The sequence below is a fragment of the Gadus macrocephalus genome, chromosome 8, assembly GCF_031168955.1.
Source record: "Gadus macrocephalus chromosome 8, ASM3116895v1".
In the NCBI taxonomy this organism is placed as follows: Eukaryota; Metazoa; Chordata; class Actinopteri; order Gadiformes; family Gadidae; genus Gadus; species Gadus macrocephalus.
Window position 1 is genome coordinate 18,514,080 of NC_082389.1, and position 22,954 is coordinate 18,537,033.

The window sequence follows — 22,954 nt, forward strand, 5'->3', positions numbered from 1 at the left end:
AGAAACAATTCAACATTTGTGGCTCTGAGTACAGTCCTTTTGGAGTCTCCATCTCTGCCATTGGGGGTCCAGATAAACAGCTGTCCGGAAGTGATTCTGTCTATGACCTGACGAATGTTTGGAGGCTTGGAGTCACCAACGGAGGAGTTGGAGTCCGCAGAGGAACTGAACTAAACAGCAGGGGCAGGAAGAAAAGAGGCCCCCCACCTCAACACCGGACAGGGTTGGCTGTGACAGAGGGGGGTCGTTCTCCAGGGGCCCTGATTGAATTGTTATCTAAATGTACCGACCCGTTAATGGATCCACACATTCAGAATCATCTTTCTCTTTATCTGCTTGCTCAGTATGGGTGTGTGTGTGTCTGTGAAAGGTGAAAGTGCTCATGTCCATTTGTGTGGTTGGTGAGTGTTCCAGCACATATCAGTGTGTGTTTGTGTGTGTAAGATTATGTGTGTGAGCACTAGTGTTCAAGTGTGTGTGTGAGCGCTGATGTTCCTGTCTTTGTGTGTGTGTGTGTGTGTGTGTGTGGGTGTGTGTGGGGGAGGGGTGAGTGTTCCCGTACATATCTGTATGTGTGTGTGTGTGTGTGTGTGTGTGTGTGGCTGAGCGTTCCCGTTCATGTCTCAATGCATTCATGTGTCATGGTACGTCTCTGTGTGCAACGCTCGCCCATATGAAGGGTGTGTTTTCCCAACAAGGCCCTGGTCCCGCCCCCTCCTGGACACTCGACAACAAAGGCAGGCCTGTTGTGGGGCGGCCAGGACCAGAGCCTTGATTAGAAACTGTACTCAGTGGAAACAGCTGGCCGGCGTGGAGGGGAGGAAGGTGGGGTTATCGAGAGGTGACAGGCCCATAGAGGAGGGGGACGACGACAGGAAGTGAGGCCGTGGAACAGCCCGACTTCGATCGCTCGGAGGTTGTAAACACAGGTGTAGGAGAGATGTAGACACTCAAGATGGAAAGGATTTCATGTGATTTCATGTGTTATGTATATGGTAATGTATCACAGCACACATATGTATTATTACTGTATTGCTTATTAACTCTTATTGGATCTTGTATTGGTATGTTATTCACACTGCAATCTGCCATTTGTTACACGGTTTTGGATGCCTGAAATTCACGTCATGGCCACTAACGACTCTCGACACGTGACAAATCAAAGTGAAACTGGGTACATCCATACATGTCAAATATCTCTATACATACAACACACTCAACACAAAACTTGTCTGGTTACATTAAATTATAATCATATACACCTAACATAATTATCTACTACAACTTGTTTTGAATAGAATATTCCACTCTGCCAAACAAATCTATACATAAGGAGAATATACAGGAGACAGATGACAGGGAATCCGACAGTAAAAAAGACAGACGGACAAGAAACAGACAAAGTGACAGACAGGCAGCAGGAGACAGGCAGGCAGACAGGCAAGCGACAGACAGTCAGACGACTCCCAGCTTTCCAAAACATCCCAAACATGAATCTCCACTTGGAGGTGTCGGAGCATCGACACACCGCAGTGTGCCTCCTCAGTATGTCTTCTCAGGAGGATTGACCTGTAGCCCTCCCCTCTGGTCTACCTCTGGTCTTCATTTATTTATAGTAGAGGCTGAAGAGCCGCTGAATAATACAAGGAAGAGGCCACAGAGCTGGACTCCTTCTTTAGAGGACAATGGTTGGGCATATACAGCACCGTAGTAAATACATTGATATGGAATATCTACTTCCCTATCGGTCTGGGAACATCAATGTAGCTCGCCTCATAATAATTGAATCCCTGAATGGAGGCCTATACATTTTGTTCTAGCACGTAAAGCAAAGCTTAACATTTATGTTCTAAAATATCATAACGAATTGTTTGGCTTGCAAACTGTGTGCTTTGTATTTTGAGGCAGGTGAAAGAAAAATTCTTGTATTGTCAATACAAAAAATATTGTATGTTTATTTTCACAACCCACAGTAATTAAACGTGACGTGCGCTTTATTCTCACTACTTTCTTCCGAGACCAACCAGAGGAGAAGTGTTTGATTAAATCTCTGATTGTTTCTTTAACGAAGGTAATGCTTCAGAACGGTTTTAACATCGTGTTGAGGATGGGTGCATAATTCGGCGGGTAACTAAATATTCAATAACACTACGTCATCCCAGAGTACATTGCTCCACTGCATTACCTAATCCCACAAAGCATCGCGGTAGGCGTGGCTATGGCCCGTAGTCAGAGAAACTCGCATGTCATTAGGACCAAGCACCGCCCGCACATCATCTCCAGCCAATGGGAGGCCGTAGAAATGACATCATTGTTATTTTCAGTATAGCCGCAGCTTAGAGGTGGATAAAGTTCGTCTCCACGTTGGAAGTGAAAGAAAGTACTATACCGATCCCCACTTTTAATGTCTATATGGAAAGATAGCATCGCCGGAGCATTTTCATATTGAAAACAAGTGATGTTTATCTTTCTGGGAACCTTATTTCGGTGATGACCATCTTATTTTAAAGAAAGTTTTTTTTTTATAGGACACCGAAAGTTGTCAAGTAAGTAGAATTTAAAGACAATAGACGGACTCCGTCCAGACGACTTTTGTAGACATTTGATGCTCGAAACAGTCGAGGTAATAACTGAAGATATTAGCCTACAGAACTGTGTAACAACGCCTATGCCTTATGCCTACCAAGATGGAAGCAACATTTTACGACGAGTCTGTAAAAGCCGCTAATTCTCAGCACGACGGGATGACGGGAGGGTACGGATTCAACCCGAAGACCCTCAAACAGACCATGACGTTGAACCTCAACGACCCAAAGAATTACAAACCCGGGCTCCGCTCCAAGGCCATCGACATCCTGACGTCTCCCGACGTCGGATTGCTGAAACTGGCCTCGCCTGAGTTGGAGAGACTAATCATCCAGTCGTGCACCGGGCTGACGACTCCCACCCCGACCCAGTTCATATGTCCCAAAAACATCACGGACGAGCAGGAGGGCTTCGCCGACGGGTTCGTCCGCGCCCTGGCAGAGCTCCACTACCAACAGATGCCCAACATGAGCTCCGACGCACAGACCAATGTGCCAAGCGCCATGGGCGCCGTGGCGCAGAGCGCGTCCGAGGAGGGCGGCGTACAATACAGCTGCACGGTGCGCCCCGAGCACCCACCGGAATATACCAACTTAGGCACTTTCAGTCGGGCTGGTGGCTCTGCGTCGGCACCTACTGGCGAAAGACAGATCTCCTCTTCGAACTATCCCACCGCGCAGTCCTCCCAGAGTCGACTCGAAGCCCAGCTGGCGGCGCAGCACGCACGGCTACAGGCGTTCAAAGAGGAGCCCCAGACGGTGCCCGAGATGTCCGGCGACTCCCCGCCGCTTTCGCCCATCGACATGGTGAGCCAGGAGCGGATCAAAGCCGAGAGGAAGCGCATGAGGAACAGAGTCGCGGCGTCCAAATGCCGGAAAAGGAAGTTGGAGAGGATCTCTAGGCTGGAGGACCGGGTGAAAAACCTTAAAACCCAACACACCGAGTTGGTGTCCTCCGCAAACGTGCTCCGGGACGAGCTGGCCCTGCTGAAGCAGAAGGTGATGGACCACGTGAACAGCGGCTGCCAGCTGATCCTCACCCAGCAGGTCGGGACGTACTGAGGGCCAGGGCGACATGGACCCGGCGTGGGGGGGTGGGGGTGCACTTCACTAACCCTTCACAACGAGACAGTTCAGCGTGTGTTGGGGGACCAACACGCAGCTCCGAGTGGCGTGTCGTGCACCCTGACAGAATGGAGACAGAATAAACTTTTTTGGAGTCATGTTAACTCCCAGCATTACAGGCCTGGTCCCACTTGTCTTCCAGTTTCTATTTACTGTCCATGCGTTCGGTTCTTCTACCACTTCTCTTCTCTCACCAGCGACCATTTGTACAGAGCACGATAACGTTTCCTACCTTTTACACGGGAAGAACGACTAGAGGTGTTTACTGACAACTTGCCTTGTTTTTCTTAACTTTTACATCGATACAAATTGTAATATAGACGTAGCGTCGATTAGACCCAAACTGTTACTTTTTACTATTTTTATGCAGTCATTTTGAGCACTTCAGCATTTGTAAATATGATGTAATAAACATTAGACACATATATGACCTGTTGATACGTATTGCATTATTACATGAAATCTTTCTATTGGAAAATTATCATTAAACGAGTCCTAGTTTAGGGCGGGCAGACGTGGAGTCACCCTCCCAGTGTTATGGCTGGAGAGTCTCCTCGGCTGACGATTGGACAGCGATGTGTCGGAAGGATGCCAAATATGGCAAGCGTGCCCTGGAGACACGCAGCGTACGCACTAAGTGTGTGGGCGTGGTCTCTTGCGTGATCCTGGCAAGGAGAATAAAACAAACAATAGGCCAAGTCGAAGAGCTTTTATTCCAAAGTAATTGTACTGAAAATAAAAAAACATGTTCCTGATACAAGATGCATCATGAATGATATATATACAAAACGTTTACAAAAAAATAATCTTAGCTGTACTGGATTTTAGTAGGGAACTAAATGGAAGGGCATTTTGCCTTTACACAACATACATGTATTTACACCCATTTAGACCACACCCGTACAACTAGTGAAGTGACTGGTGTATATATATATATATATATATATATATATATATATATAGAAGTACACACCATAATCACCATGTTTCAAGTGATGCCAGAATTGATCAATGCAGCTCATGTAAATCTAAATCTATTGTCTGTCATGGAAATCACACTTACACACATATATATATATATACACACAGACACACACACACACACCCCGACTACACCTGCCAGGTGTGGTGAAGGATACCTTTACCTGCTCATTAGGTACACAAGTGGGTCTTTCCTATAACATGGCATGTGCTAACACTTACAGGTCACCCATTATTTACAACGTTTGTATCATCAGCTGACTTGAAAAACGTATTGTATCCAATCAACAGTCCAGGACGTCCCTGGAGGGGGGGGGGGGGGTCTCAGGCCGGCTCAGCTGCCCAGCAGGAGGCCCTCCTTGCCGGCCAGGCGCTGGCGGTGCACGTGGTCCTGCTCCAGCTCCTCGATGCTGGGGTGCCACAGGCGGGCCAGGATACGCTCCATGTTGAGGGCGTACATAGTGTGGGAGGGCATCACCCCACGGTGGACCTGAGGGGGGCGGGGGGGGAGACAGACAGAGGGAGAGGGACAGACAGAGGGAGAGAGACGGGGGGAGACGGACAGATGGAGAGAGACAGGGGGAGACAGACAGAGGGAGAGGGACAGACAGAGGGAGAGAGACGGGGGGAGACAGACAGATGGAGAGAGACAGACAGAGGGAGAGAGACGGGGGGAGACAGACAGAGGGAGAGGGACGGGGGGAGACAGACAGACGGAGAGAGACGGAGGGAGAGAGACAGACAGAGGGAGAGAGACAGGGGGAGACAGACAGAGGGAGAGAGACGGGGGGAGGGAGAGAGACGAAGGGGAGGGAGAGAGACGGGGGGAGACAGACAGACGAAGGGGAAGAGAGACAGGCACAGGGAGAGAGACAGACAGAGGGAGAGAGACGGGTGGAGACAGACAGAGGGAGAGAGACGGGTGGAGACAGACAGAGGGAGAGAGATGGAGGGAGACAGACGAGGATTTTAGATTGAATTGATGCACTGATTCATAATTGGTGTAGATATAATTAAAATGATGTAAAAAACACAAAAGTTGCGTCATTGCTTTGGAGCCACCATATAGCTTATGTTTATTATTCATACGAGTGTATTTTTAACAACGTTGAAAATAAGGAATATGAAAAGTATGTAAGAAGTACAGTTGACATAAGTTTAAATAATATACAAATTTTTGTATATATACAAATAATATACTTTACAAATCAGAGAACGTAAGCACAGCATGAAGCTTATTATGGTAATCATAAATCTAAAAGCACCATATTCTCAAAGGCGTCCTACGGTTCTGACCTGTAAAGCCTCCAGTAGATCAAACATGCTGACTGGAGGGAGGGGCACAGGGACACTGTCAGAGGAACAGGCCAATAGGAGAACAGCTTTCTGCTCTGCCTCGTCAGGGGCCACTTGGGGTGGGGGCCCGGCTGGTAGAGAGGCGCTCGGGGGAGGGCTGTGGAGGGGGCGCAGTTATTGGCCTGAATTCAAGAAGATGCAAACTTGTCATCTGAGAACTGTAGAATGATCATGCAGACGAGAACGTAACCAGAGCAAGTGAAATTAGACACCTTTCTTATTTTTAAAATGTAATCTTAGTAACATTCACTAATTAGTCAGTCCGCAGATGTTTTTTTATAAAGCACGTTAGTTAATTCGGATAGAGGTCATTAATCACACTTTGGCCGTCATGCACTGATTTGCATTTTCACTACCAGTTTATAAGCGCCGTACCATGCCTGAGATGGACGAAGAAAATCGTTTGGCACTCTGGGAAATATGTGTGAAACATTGTCCAATGTGTAAACAGGACTAATCTGAAATCAATTGGATCTCAATGTGCTATGGTTCAGGAAACAAAAAAGGTGGAATATTGATATCGCAATGATATCCACGATGATGGTTTCAGTTTGTGTGTCACCGTGCTTCTGTAAAACCCAAACACATTAAATGTGTCTTAAAGGAGACATATTATACCACCAGGTGTAAGCCGTTTCGAAAATCTGCCCCATATGACAGTAGTGGGCGTGTCCACCTAGATCTGTGCTGGATAGATCAGTCTACCAGCCTACCCAGTGAAACTGAAGTAAATGTTGCTCATCTATCAAGCAAAGATCTAGGTGGACACGCCCACTAGTGATGTCATATGGGCCAGATTTTCGAAACGGCTTGTAATGCTAATCACACTCACACCTGGTGGTATAATATGTCTCCTTTAAACGTGTTGTTGTGTCATCGACTCAAGACAAGCATGTATTCGGTTAAAGACAGCCTTTCAAGCAGGAAGCCTGGTTGTAATGGAAATGCAAATCCCAGCCGTGCCTGGCTGCCACGCCGAGCCAAACCTTGCCTAGCCAGGCCAAAAGTAGACTGGAAAATCGCCATCAGAGCAGCTATTCCTCTGGGATTATGCTTTGATCTGGATGCCTCGTACACCAGGCTTACAATTTGCAAGTGGAGAAATCTCCCAGCTTTCTTGCTTCATTTCACGGAAGGACGCCACCTTTTGGTCGGTGCCGCCATTTTTGTTGTCGAGTCGTACGGTTAATGGCTGCGCCCGTAAAGAGATTTGTTTTCCTTGCTCTAGGAAGGCCGTCATGATAGGCTAGCAATGGTTCTCAAACTGTTCTACTAGTGGACCCCCGCTTAGACATTTTTTCAGCTGTGGTATGTATGTAATTAACATAGCAAGTCTTCAAATCTTTTGGGAGAAAAATGAATACAATTAACATAAATAAGGCGTGTGCGTTCTTTTTGCATGAATACTTTTTTTAATACTAATTTTGTGAGAAACATAGGCCTGTGCTTTATGCAACGAAGCCAGGGGAGGGTCACAGCATGTAGAGGTGAATCCCATTACAATATATTCTTGTTTCTGGATTCGTTTTCTTTTCACCGATTGTCCTTTATCCTTGTCTTAAGATTTACGTTTTAGCCACTTGTCCATTTTCTTTTGATTAGTTTTTATAAATGTTCAGGACATTTTCAGTACTTCCAAGGGGTATGCATAGCCCCATTTGAGAACAACTGATCAAACGTCGGCCAAAACAACACATCAGACGACCCCATCACCCCCTCACCAATCAGAGACGCTCTGGTAGGCCGCCAGGCTGTTCTGGAGGTACGGCCGCGGCGTGACCTCAGTGCCGAACGCGTAGGGGAAATGGCCGTCACGCAGGCGGTAGGCCTTCCTCCGCGTGACCACCGCAGTCAGGACGTCTTTCAGATGGTGCTGGAGAAAAGAATAACCAACGCTTAGCCAATGTCCTTCAATGTTCTTCAATGTTATTCCATTGCGCACGCACGACAAGCACTAACAATCTCTAGGTTAACCCATTCCCTGTATACAGCAAAGATAGCTAAGATAAGAGGCTACACAACTAAGTACTAGAACTAAGTAAGACATACAGTAGGTGCGTACCTTAAGTGCCAGGACGTACAACACACAATAGGTAGGAGGGGTGGCTAAGTCTAGGTGAACTCTAAACAAGTGAACACAGCCCCCGACATCACGGTGGGCCCTCCTAGACCCCCGCCGTGTGCTGGAGGAGGTGCACTAGTAACAGGAGGAGCAGTCCACCTCACCTCGACGGCGTAGATCATGGTGCTGACCGAGTCCTCTGTGACATTGTCCAGACCCAGCTCGAAGGCCGTCACCATCATCCTGGCCTCCAGCTGGCCCCGGGTGGGGAGGAGCAGGGTGTGGGCACTCAGCCGGACCTGCTCCTCCTCCTCCCCGCCCGGGCCCGCCTCCCGGGGGCTGAAGGGCTGGGCGGCACTCAGAGGGTTCTGGGGCTGGAAGCGATGCTGTAGGGGACACACACACACACACACACACACACACACACACACACACACACACACACACACACACACACACACACACACACACACACACACACACACACACACACACTTGCCATTTTCAATCATAAATGGTATGATAACGTAATGTTTTGCATTATTTAAAAAATGACCATCAACACTGACGGAACCCGATGTTCGAGACTCACATCAAACTTTTGTCTGGAAGACAATTTCTTCTTCCCTTTGGGCTTGCACGGCTTGGCCGCAGAGCCACCAGGCCACTGTAAAGACCCTGGTCCCTCTGAGAAAAATCAAAGACTGTCAGCTAGAGAAAGGGGAACCAGACGAAACAAACCAAACAAAGAGATGTACTGCTCACCCGGCGTGGAGATGATGATCTGGCACCGTGTGAGGATGGCCAGGAGGAAATCATTGTGAACGTGAACTAGCGAGGGAGAAATGTGTGAAGGGAAATTAACATCCGTCTTTCTATCAAATCTATAACTTACATCAACTTCAATTTAAGAGAGAACAGGAAAAGGGAGGATACCGTTATCCTGGGACAGAAGACGACGCGCTTCGATGTCAAACTCCTCCTTGCTGATCTTCTGTTTGAACCAGAGCTTCAGGTTGGCCCAGTAGCTGCGACCAATAACAACCATTAACCACGGTGATAAACTTCATTACGGACCACATTGATGCAGGTCTATTCAAAGCACCAACAAATGCATTTAAACAGCTGGATAATTTTTTTTGTAGTAGTAGTCTGCAGAAACCTAACCGTTAAACATTGGATTTAACATAACGTTAGTCAGATGGATTTTCGTACAGTTGTTTCGGCTACTTGTCAATTGTTATCTACTTTCAGCGACTAGAGGAGCTGCTGCAGGAGAGATGCTGAGCATAGCATCACAACATCAACTCCATCATCAGAAACACCAAAATAACCCTGTTCATTGCGGGACAATGACTCCGGAACCTATTCAAGTGGTACACTCACTGTTTGATGTTATCGCCGATCGCATCGGTTAGATTCTTCTTTGCAATCTCCAGCTCACTCGCATGAGCTGCCATAGCTGATGTTTGAGACTGACGTCATCACTCAGCGCCGACCTTCCAGTCCTAAATAATAAGTGACTACTTTTAGTGTGTGCTGCGTTTAATGTTGAATTGATTGATGGGGGCTACAGATCTAACAAGGGTCATTATTCATAACAATAAACACATTTTAGTAGATACATGTGATTTTCTGAGATTTCTTTTGGTGTGATTGTGTTCAAGTTGTACAGGTTTGGATGTAGCCAATGCATACCGTCGGTAGGGGGCGGCAGAGCGTCGGTAGGGGGCGGTAAAGCGTCGGTAGGGGGCGGTAGAGCGTCGGTAGGGGGCGGTAGAGCGTCGGTATGGGGAGGTAGAGCGTCGGTGTGGGGGGGGGGGGGGGTAGAGCGTCGGTAGGGGGCGGCAGAGCGCAGCCTCTATTTATTAAGGCCATATTTATTAAGGAGGGCCATACTAATATTTGTCATAGTATTTCTGTCAATAAGTCTGTGATGCTTCATTTCGGTTTAGAACACTTTGAAAAATGTAAGGCTTCACATACAGTGATTGAACGCAAGTTATTGGCAGAAAGGCTATATTAATCAGATAAGACTTTAAATGTCATCATTCTATTGATAATTAATTCGGACCACGTGACATATTACCAGTTTTATAAATTATTATTATACAAATAGGTCAATCACGATTAATCGTGATTCTTGACAAATCTAAGGTCATTTTAAAACCTATGGATCAAAAAATATGCCTTTTCATGGGACATTGGACATTTAATCATGTGGTAATCGATGAAGCCATTGAATAGCACTTGTGTATAAGGAAGTTGTGTACAACCACCCCCTGAGCAAGCCCCCACTTCCAACACACATGCACACACACACACACATACATTTGGCCTTCGGCTATGTTACTTTAATCAACCAAATAGACTTGCAGCCACAATGTATATCTCAGCCCTCTGACTCACGGCATATATCAGAATACATGGAATCATAAAGCCTAGACTTCAACATAAGAGGAGACCACCAAAGTTAATCAAAGAAATGAGAGAAATCACAGTCCTGTATATAACTCTATATTATATATATAACTTTCCTTCTCTTTGAGTCTGCCAATCTTTATATATATGTAATACATAAATATACAAATGCATTACTATTTGAATTGGCTCAGTATCAAATGGCAGATTTAAGTTCACTTGAGGAAAAGAGAAGCACAATTTTCAAGACTCTGTGGCTGGTCAGTTGTTTGTTATTTCTGGATCTTGCTCAGAGCTTAGGCCTTCATCGACTCCCCTGCGCTATCAAAATAAATTACATTCATCCATGGCAACTGTTACTGTGTTCAACATGAGAAAAATGTGTCTAATCTGTGTTTCAGAAATAGACATGTCCGTCAAAATATAAGGGGCCCAAAACATCTTTAATAAATTAAGAATGTTTGTAGTGTTTTCGCTTAAAGCATTAAAAAAGAGGGCTTTAAAGGAATGAGGAAGACCACTATTCAAACATTTCATTCAGGATAAACACATTTTGTTCCACGGTTCCTGGACATGGAAATATATTGAGTGTTTTATTTATAGGTCTGCTTGCCCTATTGATGTAAGGTGCGGTTTAGAGGTATTTGCCTTCTCCTTCAGTGAGTCGAATTCATCATTTTATGCCAATTCCTTGTCCTATTTTTATGTAATCCACTGTATTCATTTGTTAAATATCCTAAATCCTAAGTGGCATTACTATAATCGCTTTTGGATGAAAATTAAAATCTACCAAGAGTATGAGGTCACTTTTTCATAAAGCAGAATGAGATCATCAAGTCTATAGATCACTCATGCTGTTAAAGTAAAAGCTGAGGTCTTGATGTTGAGCAGGTATTTTTATTTTTATATAAGCATACAATTTCTATCATTTTCTACTCTAGCTTTTTTTGTCTCGGAAAAGTACAAGGTGAGCTTTTTGTACTTTAGATTCGGTATAGTATATGAGCAGCCCTTTTTCAAGGATGTTCTCTGCGATGTGTACTTGATTCAGGAGATGATGCAAAATAAGATATTTTTAGTTAAAAAAACTAAGAAAAAAAAAATCAGTCTCTCTTTATCTGAGAGACTGAAATACAGCTGCAAACATTCAACAAACACCCCTGCACCTCATATAAGCCATCTTCTCTTTCCCAGAAATCCGCCTAACACGGCAGCCATTTTGGTGGTCGAAGCACCCTGGCACTCAAGAAGTTCCACCAAGAAGAAGACAGAGAGGACTTTCTCCCAGGCCAGACCTCCAATCGTCTCCCTATAGGACTAGGCAGCCCACCCCGAACCTCGTCCTGAGTGTGGTTCACCCACCAAGGAGCCGAGGGATGTCCCCTTCTCTGTTGCAGCCAATGAATGGCCTGGATTTTCTTTGCAGGTGTGAGGTGAGGAGCCATGACACCCCTCTAAGAGTTTAACATGACTAAGAGAGTGTCTGACTTACGGCTCTTGGGGCCCGCAAGGTATGAAGAGGGCCGCCCCCCCATTTCTCCGTCAGGACGGCAACGTACGCCTTTCTCAAGACAGAAACCCCCAAAAGCTGTCAGACTGACAGACAGAGTTTGTTGGACGGTTGGACATGATCTTAACAGACAGTGGACAATTGCCGCCCAATAATGAATACACACATCCTGGTTGGAATTTCTTGACACATGTCTCTCACAAGAACCATGACAGGGTGTCATTGAGGCGTAACTGTACTCACACACACACACACACACACACACACACACACACACACACACACACACACACACACACACACACACACACACACACACACACACACACACACACACACACACACACAGTTACGCACACGCCAGCACACCAACACATACATACACATATACCCAGATACTTAGGCACACATGCAAACAAACACATGCAAGCATGGACAAAACACAGACTGTCACACTTTAAAACATTCTTATTATAGTGAGGCTGCTACAATGATCCAATGTCAAATATTACAGACTCTACAAAGAGTTTACACTGGAGCTTTTTTTTATTTGCGGAGAACCTTCTCACCCAAGCTTCTTGAAATAGAAACCAGAATAAGGGTTCTCTTTGTACGGCATGACTTGCAACCAAATAATTATAATATTTGAAAGTCAAATCCCTCCCTTCTTCTCCCAACAGCTAACCTTTCTTACCACAACAATGACAAAGATGACAAGCAACCAGTATACCACGGATGACAGCATAAATCCACAGGACGGGCCCAAACCATGTTGCTCAACTGTATTTTATTGCTGTGTTTGAAATGCACCAATTTCCAGTGCAGTGAGTCACTGCCCTGAGAAACTTTATTATCCACATAGTCTTTAAGAGCCTGTCTCGGTATGGGCTGTTATTTTATTGTTACATTTTTATGTTCTCTGAACATTCCCTAGTAAAAAAATATTGAAACAACGTCTTCTTTTCCTTTGCCTTCGGTTGTCCCCTCATATATATTGCATTTTTAATGTGTGAGAAAAGTAAATACCAAAACAGCAAAAGAAACAGTGTGGCATGACTGGGAGGGTCGCTGTAGCTGCAACATGAGATCCGGTTTATCTTCAGTATTTCTGACGGTGATCTTATGTCCCCCACAGGATGAGGGGTAGGGGGTGAGGGGGAGGGGTAGAGGGGGAGAAGTGAGAGGGGGAGAGGTGAGGGGGAGAGGGTGAGGGGTAGAGGGGGAGGGTGAGGGGTAGAGGGGGAGAGGTGAGGGGGAGAGGGTAGAAGGTGAGGGGGAGAGGTGAGGGGGAGAGGGTAGAGGGTGAGGGTGGGGGGTAGAGGGTGAGGATGAGGGGGGAGGGGTGATGGGTAGAGGGAAAGGTGGAGAGGGGTGAGGGGTAGAGGGTGAGGGGTGAGGGGTAGGGGGAGAGCGGTAGAAGGTGAGGGGTAGAGGAGGAGGGGTGAGGGGTGAGGGGTAGAGGGGGGAGGGGGGAGGGGTAGAGGGGGAGGGGAAGAGGGTGAAGGCCAGAGGGTGAGGGGGGAGGGTGAGGGGTAAAGGGTGAGGGGTGAGGGGTAGAAGGTGTGGGGGAGAGGGGGAGGGGTGAGGGCTAGAAGGTGAGGGGGAGGGGTGAGGGGTAGAGGGTGAGAGGTGAGGGGGTGAGGGGTGAGGGGTAGAGGGTGAGGGTGAGGGGTGAGGGGGTAGAGGGTGAGGGGTAGGGGTGAGGGGTGAGGGGGGAGGGGGTGAGGGGTAGAGGGTGAGGGGGAGAGGGTGAGGGGGAGAGGGTGGGGGGTAGAGGGTGAGGGGTGAGGGGGGAGGGGGTGAGGGGTAGAGGGTGAGGGGGAGAGGGTGAGGGGGAGAGGGTGGGGGGTAGAGGGTGAGGGGTTGTTTAGGCCCATCAGAAGCCCCCAGACGACCCCTTGCTCGACCACGAGCCCCGATCCCCAGCGGATCGGTTTCTCCCTTCCTCTCCACTGATTACAGACTACAGACTATACAGAGAGCCATTGCTCTCTCTCTCTCTCTCTCTCTCTCTCGCTCTCTCTCTCTCTCTCTCGCCCTCTCTCTCGCCCTCTCTCTCGCTCTTGTCTTTGCCCTCTTTCTCTCTCTGTCTCTCTCCCTCTCCCTCGCCATAGTTTTTTATTGTGAGTGATATTCAAAAACATACTTCTCAGGCACTTTTTATGGAAAGAATGTAAATGTCTCTGTATTTAAAAAGATGAGGGGAAGGGGAGGAGGAAGGGGAGGGGAGAGGAAACGTTGGCAATTTGGAAAGATTCCATCCCAGTGTCAGCTCTCCCCCACCTCCCTTCTATCCAATCATTCCCATTTCTCCTTCTTGCCCTCTCCCCTCCCCTCCGCTCCCTCCTCTCTCTCTCTCTCTCTCTCTCTCTCTCTCTCTCTCTCTCTCTCTCTCTCTCTCTCTCTCTCTCTCTCTCTCTCTCATGCCTCTCTCCCGTCTCTGTCTCCCCATCCTGTTTGGCATTCAGCAATGTGTTTCTCGTTGTCTCCACCAAATCCTCTTAGACTCAATTTGCTTTGTTGGCATTTTTATACTGCGCCAAAACCAACTGGAGACTGATGGAAGAAATTTAATCTTTAGCATAACTGGAAGGGCATTAATACAACAAGCATTTATATTCCTCTCAGAATGACACTCATAAATACAGTTGGAAAGGAGGGGAGAAACTATTTTTGAAAGATTATTTTGCTGTTTCCTTGGTATCGATATTTAAAGATAAATTATAAAATGTCTGTAACATATAGAGTTATTAAGGCCATTGCCAGTTTAGGAGAACGCCATACATCAGGCTACTCTTTTCTAGTGATAACTACAGAACAGAAACCATATCTGAACAAGTCATTAAGTTTTGTACTATTTACGCATATAGTTTGGTCATATGTAGTAGTCAGTGGGGACTATATAGAATCTGATTACTCTAAAAAAAATAATTATTTGAACTGTGTAACCTGAATTGTGACTAGATCTTGAGTTTGATTTTGAATGTATGTGTGCATGTATTCTTGGCCGTCGTTTTTCAGTCCTCCCTTGGATGTCAATCGATTAAATGCAAATCCTCTGCCTGCAGAGGTGAGAGACTTTAAACACTGTTGTCTCTGCCAGGCACACAATTCATGGGGCTTCAATAAACTTTTGGCACTGATCTTGTCTTCTCTTCCTCTTAAGCCATGTACTACAACAAGCTATGTACATATTCATACGGGGGGGTCCCCATTGCTGCAGGAAGGGATCTTGAGGAGGAAAACAAAATTCTTCCAATCCCTTGGGAGGTGGGTATAGTTTCTGGGGAGCTGGGGAGACCTTCACAGAAGTAAAGAGCAGGCTTCTCTTTCCAACACTTCTACACAACATTTATACTCACAACAAATACACTCTATAATTTATGTCTGAGGTGCTCCAGCCCGCCCCGTGGCCTCGGCTGCCCCAGCAGCGGCAGCAGGCGCCCTCCACCCTCAGTCTATGGGCCGGACCATGATGCGGACCGCCTTCATGGAGTAGAAGCCCCCGCCGTACTCGGCCCAGAAGATGCCGTCCTGGTACTTGCTGCGGTAGACGCCGCCGGTGTACCACACGCCGTTCAGGTTGGCCTGGCCGCAGCTGTTGTACCACCAGCCTCCCTTCTGGAAGTGGGCGCAGTTACCTTCCGGGAGAGAGCGAGAGAGAGCGAGAGCACGGCAGCGGTGAGATCCTCTGGAAACCATTGATGCTTTTATCCCCAAAAGTCACTTCATCAGCCTGACCCCATAAACAATGAAAGGTCGGAGGAAGTTTACATTGACCTTACAATGCAGGTTCCTTTCCCCCCAACATGCCTTAAATGCAATATGGCAAGATGGGAACAACAATTCTGACAAATGTCCTTATTGTAAGCCGCTTTGGATGACAGCGTCGGCTAAATGACCGAAATGTTAATGGAAATGGAATACTAGGTGGAAGATGACAAACTATTGTTTATTCTTCTCACATCATAATAAGTTTCCTTATCTTTTTTAAAATCTTTTTGTTCGTAGCAAGAGCTTAGCTTTGGTAGCCTCCTGCCTCACGAGACCCCCGCTCCCACTGCGGCGTCCCCCGCCGCGTGCCGCCCTCCTACCGGCGTAGCCGTCCTTGTCGCGGTCCAGCGTGGTGAACTGCTTGCCGTTGTGGCTGCCGAGCGAGTCTCCGGCGTTGCCCTGGTAGGTGCCCAGCCGCAGCCGGTAGCCCTCGGCCTCGGGCTCCAGGTGGAAGCTGCTGTACTGGGCGTACACCTTCTTGCCCGTCCAGTCCTCCAGCTCCACCAGCAGCTTGTAGTCTCCCTGCCGCCCCAGCTTGTAGATCCCCTCCAGCCCCAGCCAGTACTCCCCGTCGATGTTCCCGAAGCCACTCTGCGTGAGGGGAGATTCCAGGAGCGTCAGAGGATGATTACAGAAGATACGGTTCCTGTGGGAGTCTTTGGTCTTTGTCAAGAGTAAAGGGATGAGGGGGGGGGGGGGGGGGGGGGCCCGGATTGTTTAGGTGGACTTGAAACAAAAATCTGGGACGTGTATCAGTCGGATAACGGTTTGGTTGACAATCCCGAGAAACCAATTACAAAGTACATTCTTTTAAACGGAGACACATGGCCCACCATGGCATGCGAAGGCTGCTCTCCTCTCAGAGTTTCTTCTCAGAGGAGAAACCAAGGTATTCAGAAAAAAAAATAAAAGAAGAAAAGCCCTGCATCAATCCGGAGAATGGTTGTGCGATGGGCTCCTCTTTCAAACTGGCCCAGCACCCCATGCCGTGGATCAGCGGGTAACAGCGATACTCTAGCAGCCTGTTGAATAATCACCAGCATTATGCCTCTGGCAGCATGCCTCTGACACACTTCACCAGGGAGGGCCGGGCCGCGGTGGGCTGGATTAACTGCTGGAGGCCCCTGAGGATGATGAATGATGTGGGCTCTCATGACGGTCGGTTTGGGTGGTTGGGTATGGGAAGGGGTGGGGGGGGGGGACGGGGGGGGTCTGGCCTCTCTCGTTGTGTGCATGAACATGATGACTTTGAGTGGGGGGTGGGCAAATTCATTTTGAAGAGTAATTTAGCTCCCATTTGGGGTGTTTAATACACACACTGAACAGAACACTGCATCATTCAGTCTGCCAACACTTACACAATCCACCGCGGACGGAGAGAGGGAGGATGGGGGAGAGAAGGGGAGAGGGGGGAGATAGAAAGGGAGGAAAGGAGTGGGGAGGGAGAGAGGGAGAGGGATAGAGAGAGGGGTGAGAGAGAAAGGAAGAGAACCAAAGGAGAAATGAAGAGAGCATTGAATGGAAGGAGAAAAAGTGTAAGAGTGTGAGAGAGGCAGGGATAGAGAGAGAAGGGGGAGAAAGAGGGAAAGAGGGAGCGAGAGAGAAGAAGATGGTCAGCTGGGCTGTAGAGACAGAATAAGATGGTTAGTTGGTCTGTAGTCAGCTGAGCGGCCGGAGACTCAGCCCGGCGTGGAGAACGGCGGCAGCGGCAGCAGCGGCAGCGTAGCGGTGGTTTGGGTGGTGAGGAGTGGGGGTCGAGCTGACACTGAGCTGTGGAACATTTTTCCCTACGAGGCCTGCATACTAAAGGCCGTCTAACGTTTCATAATGGGACTCCCAAGAAACGGAGCCCCGTCGGCGGCCCTCTCGCTCTCTCTCTCTCCGTCTCCGTGCTGCTGACTCAGGCTGTCTGCGTTACCGCCGACTCAGGAACACTTCAGTCTGGGCGCGGAGGGGGATGAGGTCCCTCCACAACGCTCCGCACCAGATGGCCTCTCACACACAAACGCACACACACTTCTGGATCTCCGGGTCCATGTAACAACAACACCCCGGCTGTTTGGACAGGAACGGATCACAGGCGGAGTGAGGATGCGGAGGGAGACAGAGGGAGCAGGGTGGGGGGGTGGGGGGGGGGGGGGGGGGGGGGGGGGGAGGAGAGGGGGAACGAGGGGGAACGAGGGAGAGAATAGGGAGAAGAAGAGTGAGGAAAGAGGGCTAGAGAGAGGGTGACAAGAAGAGGAAGGGAGAGGAAGGAGCGGGAGAGAGGCGGATGAGGGGGGGGGGGGGGGGGGGGGGGGAGAAGGAGAGGGGAGGAGGTGAAAGACAGAGGGGGAGGGGAGAAGCAAGCGAGAAACCCCCCCCGGTGGAGCCCTGTGTATCCTCACCTTGTAGCTGTCCCAGTTCCTGAAGAAGTTGACGGAGCCGTCTCTGCGGCTCTGGATGACGGTCCAGCCCCCGTTGTCCATGCCCTGCTCACACCACACCTGCAGGGGCCGCGACGCCTCCTCGGGCCGGATCAGGTACACCCCGCTGCTGGTGTGGCCGGCCTCCTGGGCGTGGAGGCAGTCTCTGTATGGACCTGGGGCCGGGCAGCACAGGGGACATGGACCGCTTCATTCAATCTCATGGATGATACATAAGCTGAGGATAAAAGCGCCTGCTAAAGGCCCTTCATGTAAATGTAATCTATTAGAAAGCATTCAGTACATAAATGAACACATTTGAACATTTAGCAGTAGATAGAGGAGTAGTAGAAGAGATACACATTTCTATATGGGGCTACACAGTAGTACCTTTGTTGCTTTTTCACCTTAGCGCTCCCCCCCCCCCTCCCCTTGCTAATGTATACCACTCCTAATTAAAACAAAATTTAAATCACAAGCAGATGTGTCTGAGCAGCCAGTTTATGTTGCGGAATATTAACAGCCTGCCCGTCACATGCTGTTTAGAGAGAGTCCGTTACAGCCTGGGATGGAACGTACCATTGAAGCACGGGATGGAACGTACCATTCCAGCCTGGGTTGGAACGTACCATTCCAGCCTGGATTGGAATTTACCATTCCAGCCAGGGTTGGAACGTACCATTCCAGCCTGGGTTGGAACGTACCATTCCAGCCTGGGTTGGAACGTACCATTCCAGCCTGGGTTGGAACGTACCATTCCAGGCTTGGATGTGTCTTTGTTTCTCTAGCAGTGTACGTCGCGGTGGGGGCACTCTGCCTTGAAATCCTACACTCTGAATAATGGAACATGTCAACAGTCCTGGGCTGATGAGGAAAATGGCAGCACAGGTTTTTCTGTGGGTGAGGTATATTTGTGCTCAGCCATATCCCCCTGAGACCCCTTCCCTTTTAGTCTGTTTCTCACCCTCCCCTTCCACCTGAATTCAGACATTACTACATTTTTATTTCCATCACGGCCTGTGTTTGCTTTTGGTTTGGAGAGAGGATGTAGTTACAGCTGAAATGCAAATCTTTGACCCTTTGGGACACAGAGGGCCTGGTTTACCTGCGGCCCAGTTGAACTGAGAAAGGAACTTTATTTCTGGTTTATCCCTTTGGATGATGAACTAATCAATTCACATATAGTAAACTGCCAGCCAATCTCTCTCTATTTTCTCTCCCTCTCTTTCTCCCTCTTGCGTCCTCACTCTCCTCCTCTCTTGCTCTCCATCTGTCCATCTCTTTCTCTCTCCGTCTCTCTCTGTGTCTCTCTCTTCCTCCTTCTATGTTATATTAATCTGCTCACTCGGGTGCAACTGGTTGTTCTGATGTTCTGGCCCCATAATGCATTGCCTTCCCCAATAGACGGACCATTCTTACCTAAACACCCCTTAACCTGACCTGAACCGGCCCCCTTTCGGACGCCCTCACCTTCCACACTGAAGTTGCCTGCCGGCGGCTTCTGGGCCTCCGTGGTGCTTCCCGTCGGCGACGGTCCCGAGCGAGAGCCCCTCTCCCGCGGTACCTCCCGGCCGTTGTCCCTCTGGATCTCGTTGGTGAAGCGCGGCACGCTGACCGGCAGGTTCTCAGGGACCACCTGCACCAGCGGCGGCCCCTCGGCGTGGTGGTCCCGCCTGCGTCCGTGCACTTGCACGCAGCGCTCCTCGAGCGCGGCGATCAGCACCGACTGGTTGTTGACCACGGCCGACAGCGCGGAGAAGCGCGTCTCCAGCTCGCGGTAGCGCGAGGACAGCCGCAGCGACTCGGCCGTGGCGTTGAGCACGCGCGTCTCCAGCTGAGCCAGCTCCAGGGAGTTGTCCCGCTTGCGGATGATCTCGTGCAGCAGCTGCATGTACAGCTGCGTCACGCGGGAGTTCATGTTGCGGCTCTCCTTGCGCAGCAGCTTCATCTCGTTCACCAGGTTGCCGTCCACGTCCACCACCAGCTTCAGGGTCTCCACCTCCCGCCGCTGCTTGGACAGGAGGTCCCGCACCGAGGCCACGTCCAGGCGGGTCACGCGGTCCTTGTCGGTGGCGTAGCCGCGGGCCGCGCAGATGGGGCCTGTGATCTTCTGCTCGGGGACCAGGAAGGTGTAGGAGCACTTCTTGGGGTCCCCGCTGTGGTCGTCGGGGGCCCTTCGTGTCCGCGAGAGGAGGGGGTTCTTGGCCAGGCCTTGGGTGCCGGGCCACAGGGACAGTCCACAAAGCACGAGCAGGCCCCAGGCTGCAGGACACATACTCATCCTCTTTGATTGAATTAATTTAGCTCCTGGAGAAACAAGCCTGAAGATTAAGATTACAGACAGGTCCGATTTAATTATTTGGACAGACAGACGGACGGACATCCAAATATCTTATAAGTTATAAGTAATGTTTAATAATTCATCTCATTGAAAAATGTTTACTGGTTTCCTCTTTTTACTGAACCCTTATCCAACAGAATGGATCAGAACCTATTCTGGTCCTGTTTAGATTCTGGGATGGAATTTAATTGAAAAACTGACAGCATGTCAGAGAGCACATAAACAGCCTTCACACGTTCAACCTGCGGACCTATATCCAGTGTAGACTAGAGCAGGCAGAACCCTGCTGGTTTGGCCCTTCCCATCTACTGCTGTTCACACGTTCTGCACTAAACTAGTGAATCCTTATCAGTGTCTGGACAGACGAGTGGGCCAGCTGTTCAGACCTGCTGGCCTGGTGTCATATCTGGTGACTGTGGACAAACCATTCCACACACACACACACACACACACACACACACACACACACACACACACACACACACACACACACACACACACACACACACACACACACACACACACACACACACACACACAAACACACACACACACACACACACACACACACACACACACACACACACACACACACACACACATACTCTCTCACACACACACACACACACACACACACACACACACACACACACACACACACACACACACACACACACACACACACACACACACAAATTCCATCCTTGCATCAAACCGAGATCACTTCTTGTTTGTTTATTCTAGCTTTGTTGAGTTCAGTTATGGTGTGAAGATGAGAATTGGCTGAGACTCATCATGTTGACACGATGTAGAAATGTCTTGGCTAACGTCTGTTTATTCATGTGTAAACAGAAACCTGATATCCATTAAAGGACCAGGCCAGCACAGAGCGGCTATTATGCAATGTTGATCTCGGAACAATTTGACAAGATTGAGGGCTTCAAGAAAGCAAGAGATGCTTTGCAAGTCTATGTACCTGGATGATTCTATGATGAATCCTGAAAGCTAGAGATGATGCATTATCATATAGTTAGCATCTTGGAGGCTTGAAGCTAAATATGTACGATATTCACATAGTGCTACCGTCCATAAGGCTAGATATTGATTAGCAAAGTGTTAGCATCTTGGATGCTAGATATGTATTAGCAAAGAGCTAACATTTCGGAGCGAGAAATATATTAGAGTAAAGTTAGCAATTTGAAGGCTGCAGAGGCAATGGGATAGAGTCTAGCCTACTGACCTACCAGATAGAGATGTATTCTGCCCTACAAAGACAAACTGCCGTATCCAGTGCTGCTGCTAGCTATTTTGGGGCCCTAAGCATAACTCCTTTATGGCCCCCCCCCCCCCTCCCCCCGAATTCCCCCGGGGGGGGTGGTAGCGAACAATTATTGACGGGGGGGGGGGGGGGGGAGCATACGTGGCCGTGTGCAACTCCTAACACTATGGGCTGGTGGATAATTCAATATATATTTTTTTTTATTGCCATGGGCCCCCCTCTGCCTTGGGCCCCCCCACAACAGTCTCACTTTCCCCCGTAGTCCGTCGTCGGCCCTGCCCACAAGTATTGAATGTCCAAAATCTTTTAAAATTAAATAGTTATCCATAAATACAAACTTAAAACCAGAAGTATACAAGTAAGAATTTTTATTTTTATATTTTATTTATTTTTTTGGGGGGGGCCCCTCAGGACTTGAGGCCCTACGCGCAGCGCGTAGTGCGCGTTATGGGAGCGGCGGCACTGGCCGTATCTGCTAGAACAGTGAAGCTCTGAACAATGGCTTTAAAGGCTTTTTTTTGTCTAATGATTCAATGAAGATTTTGATCCCTAAATAGAAACCCCCAATATGTTTAATCTACGACCCAAACATTTCTGCTACTTTACTACGGCCTTTGTTTTATTATGAATGGCCCAGTGTGATGTCCATCCTCAACAACGCTATAGGTTGTCTGTGTAGATTTTCCAAAACAACCCTTATGACGTTTTAGCCCCCTTTCGCCTGTTTAGAAGAAACAGCAATGCGATTAATCAAGGTTCTGTCTGCCAAATAAAACAATTACATTTCTAGAGATAAATGTGAATCTTCAGTCAGTGGCTCTGTATGATGTTTATGTTTAGTCAGTCAATGCGAAGTTTTCTATTGTTGTAATGGTAATTCATGCCCGTTGCTATCCCTGAAACCACCCGCTTGCGTGTTGGTTGACTCGATGTCTTTGCATTGTGTAGTCATCGGAGCTGCTGGGTTCACTGCTACATTGTGTAACTGAGGATGTTTCTCCAAATAAAAAACATTCAAGTGACCCATGGGTTTTTGTGGAGCACAACAGAGGTCTATTTTTGCTTTGCTTCCGTCGAAAGAGATCCATTCCAAAGTTCCTTTTATCAAAATATTT

The 22,954-nt window shown here is 48.4% G+C and overlaps 3 protein-coding genes across 4 annotated transcripts; 1 reads left to right on the plus strand and 2 right to left on the minus strand.

The window, feature by feature from the left end:
* Positions 1-2,314: 2,314 nt before the first annotated feature.
* Positions 2,315-4,140, plus strand: LOC132463508 (transcription factor Jun-like). The gene has a single exon (XM_060059750.1). The coding sequence runs from the start codon at positions 2,676-2,678 to the stop codon at positions 3,645-3,647; it is 972 nt and encodes a 323-aa protein (XP_059915733.1). The 5' UTR covers positions 2,315-2,675; the 3' UTR covers positions 3,648-4,140.
* A 264-nt stretch (positions 4,141-4,404) lies between these two features.
* tada1 (transcriptional adaptor 1) lies at positions 4,405-9,778 on the minus strand. 2 transcript variants are annotated; one of them, XM_060059749.1, is made up of 8 exons: positions 9,496-9,775; positions 9,046-9,137; positions 8,875-8,940; positions 8,702-8,796; positions 8,274-8,495; positions 7,769-7,920; positions 5,988-6,144; positions 4,405-5,181 (listed from the first exon to the last, which is right to left on the minus strand). In XM_060059749.1, the coding sequence occupies exons 1-8, from the start codon at positions 9,567-9,569 to the stop codon at positions 5,026-5,028; spliced, it is 1,014 nt and encodes a 337-aa protein (XP_059915732.1). In that variant the 5' UTR covers positions 9,570-9,775; the 3' UTR covers positions 4,405-5,025. The 2 variants fall into 2 exon arrangements, 1 of the variants encoding a protein (XP_059915732.1); XR_009527037.1 differs by having other exon boundaries at positions 5,043-5,181; positions 5,988-6,205; positions 9,496-9,778.
* Positions 9,779-14,597: 4,819 nt separating this feature from the next.
* angptl1b (angiopoietin-like 1b) lies at positions 14,598-21,278 on the minus strand. The gene is made up of 4 exons (XM_060059751.1): positions 19,690-21,278; positions 18,202-18,395; positions 16,135-16,405; positions 14,598-15,681 (listed from the first exon to the last, which is right to left on the minus strand). The coding sequence occupies exons 1-4, from the start codon at positions 20,600-20,602 to the stop codon at positions 15,494-15,496; spliced, it is 1,566 nt and encodes a 521-aa protein (XP_059915734.1). The 5' UTR covers positions 20,603-21,278; the 3' UTR covers positions 14,598-15,493.
* Between the last annotated feature and the right edge of the window lie 1,676 nt (positions 21,279-22,954).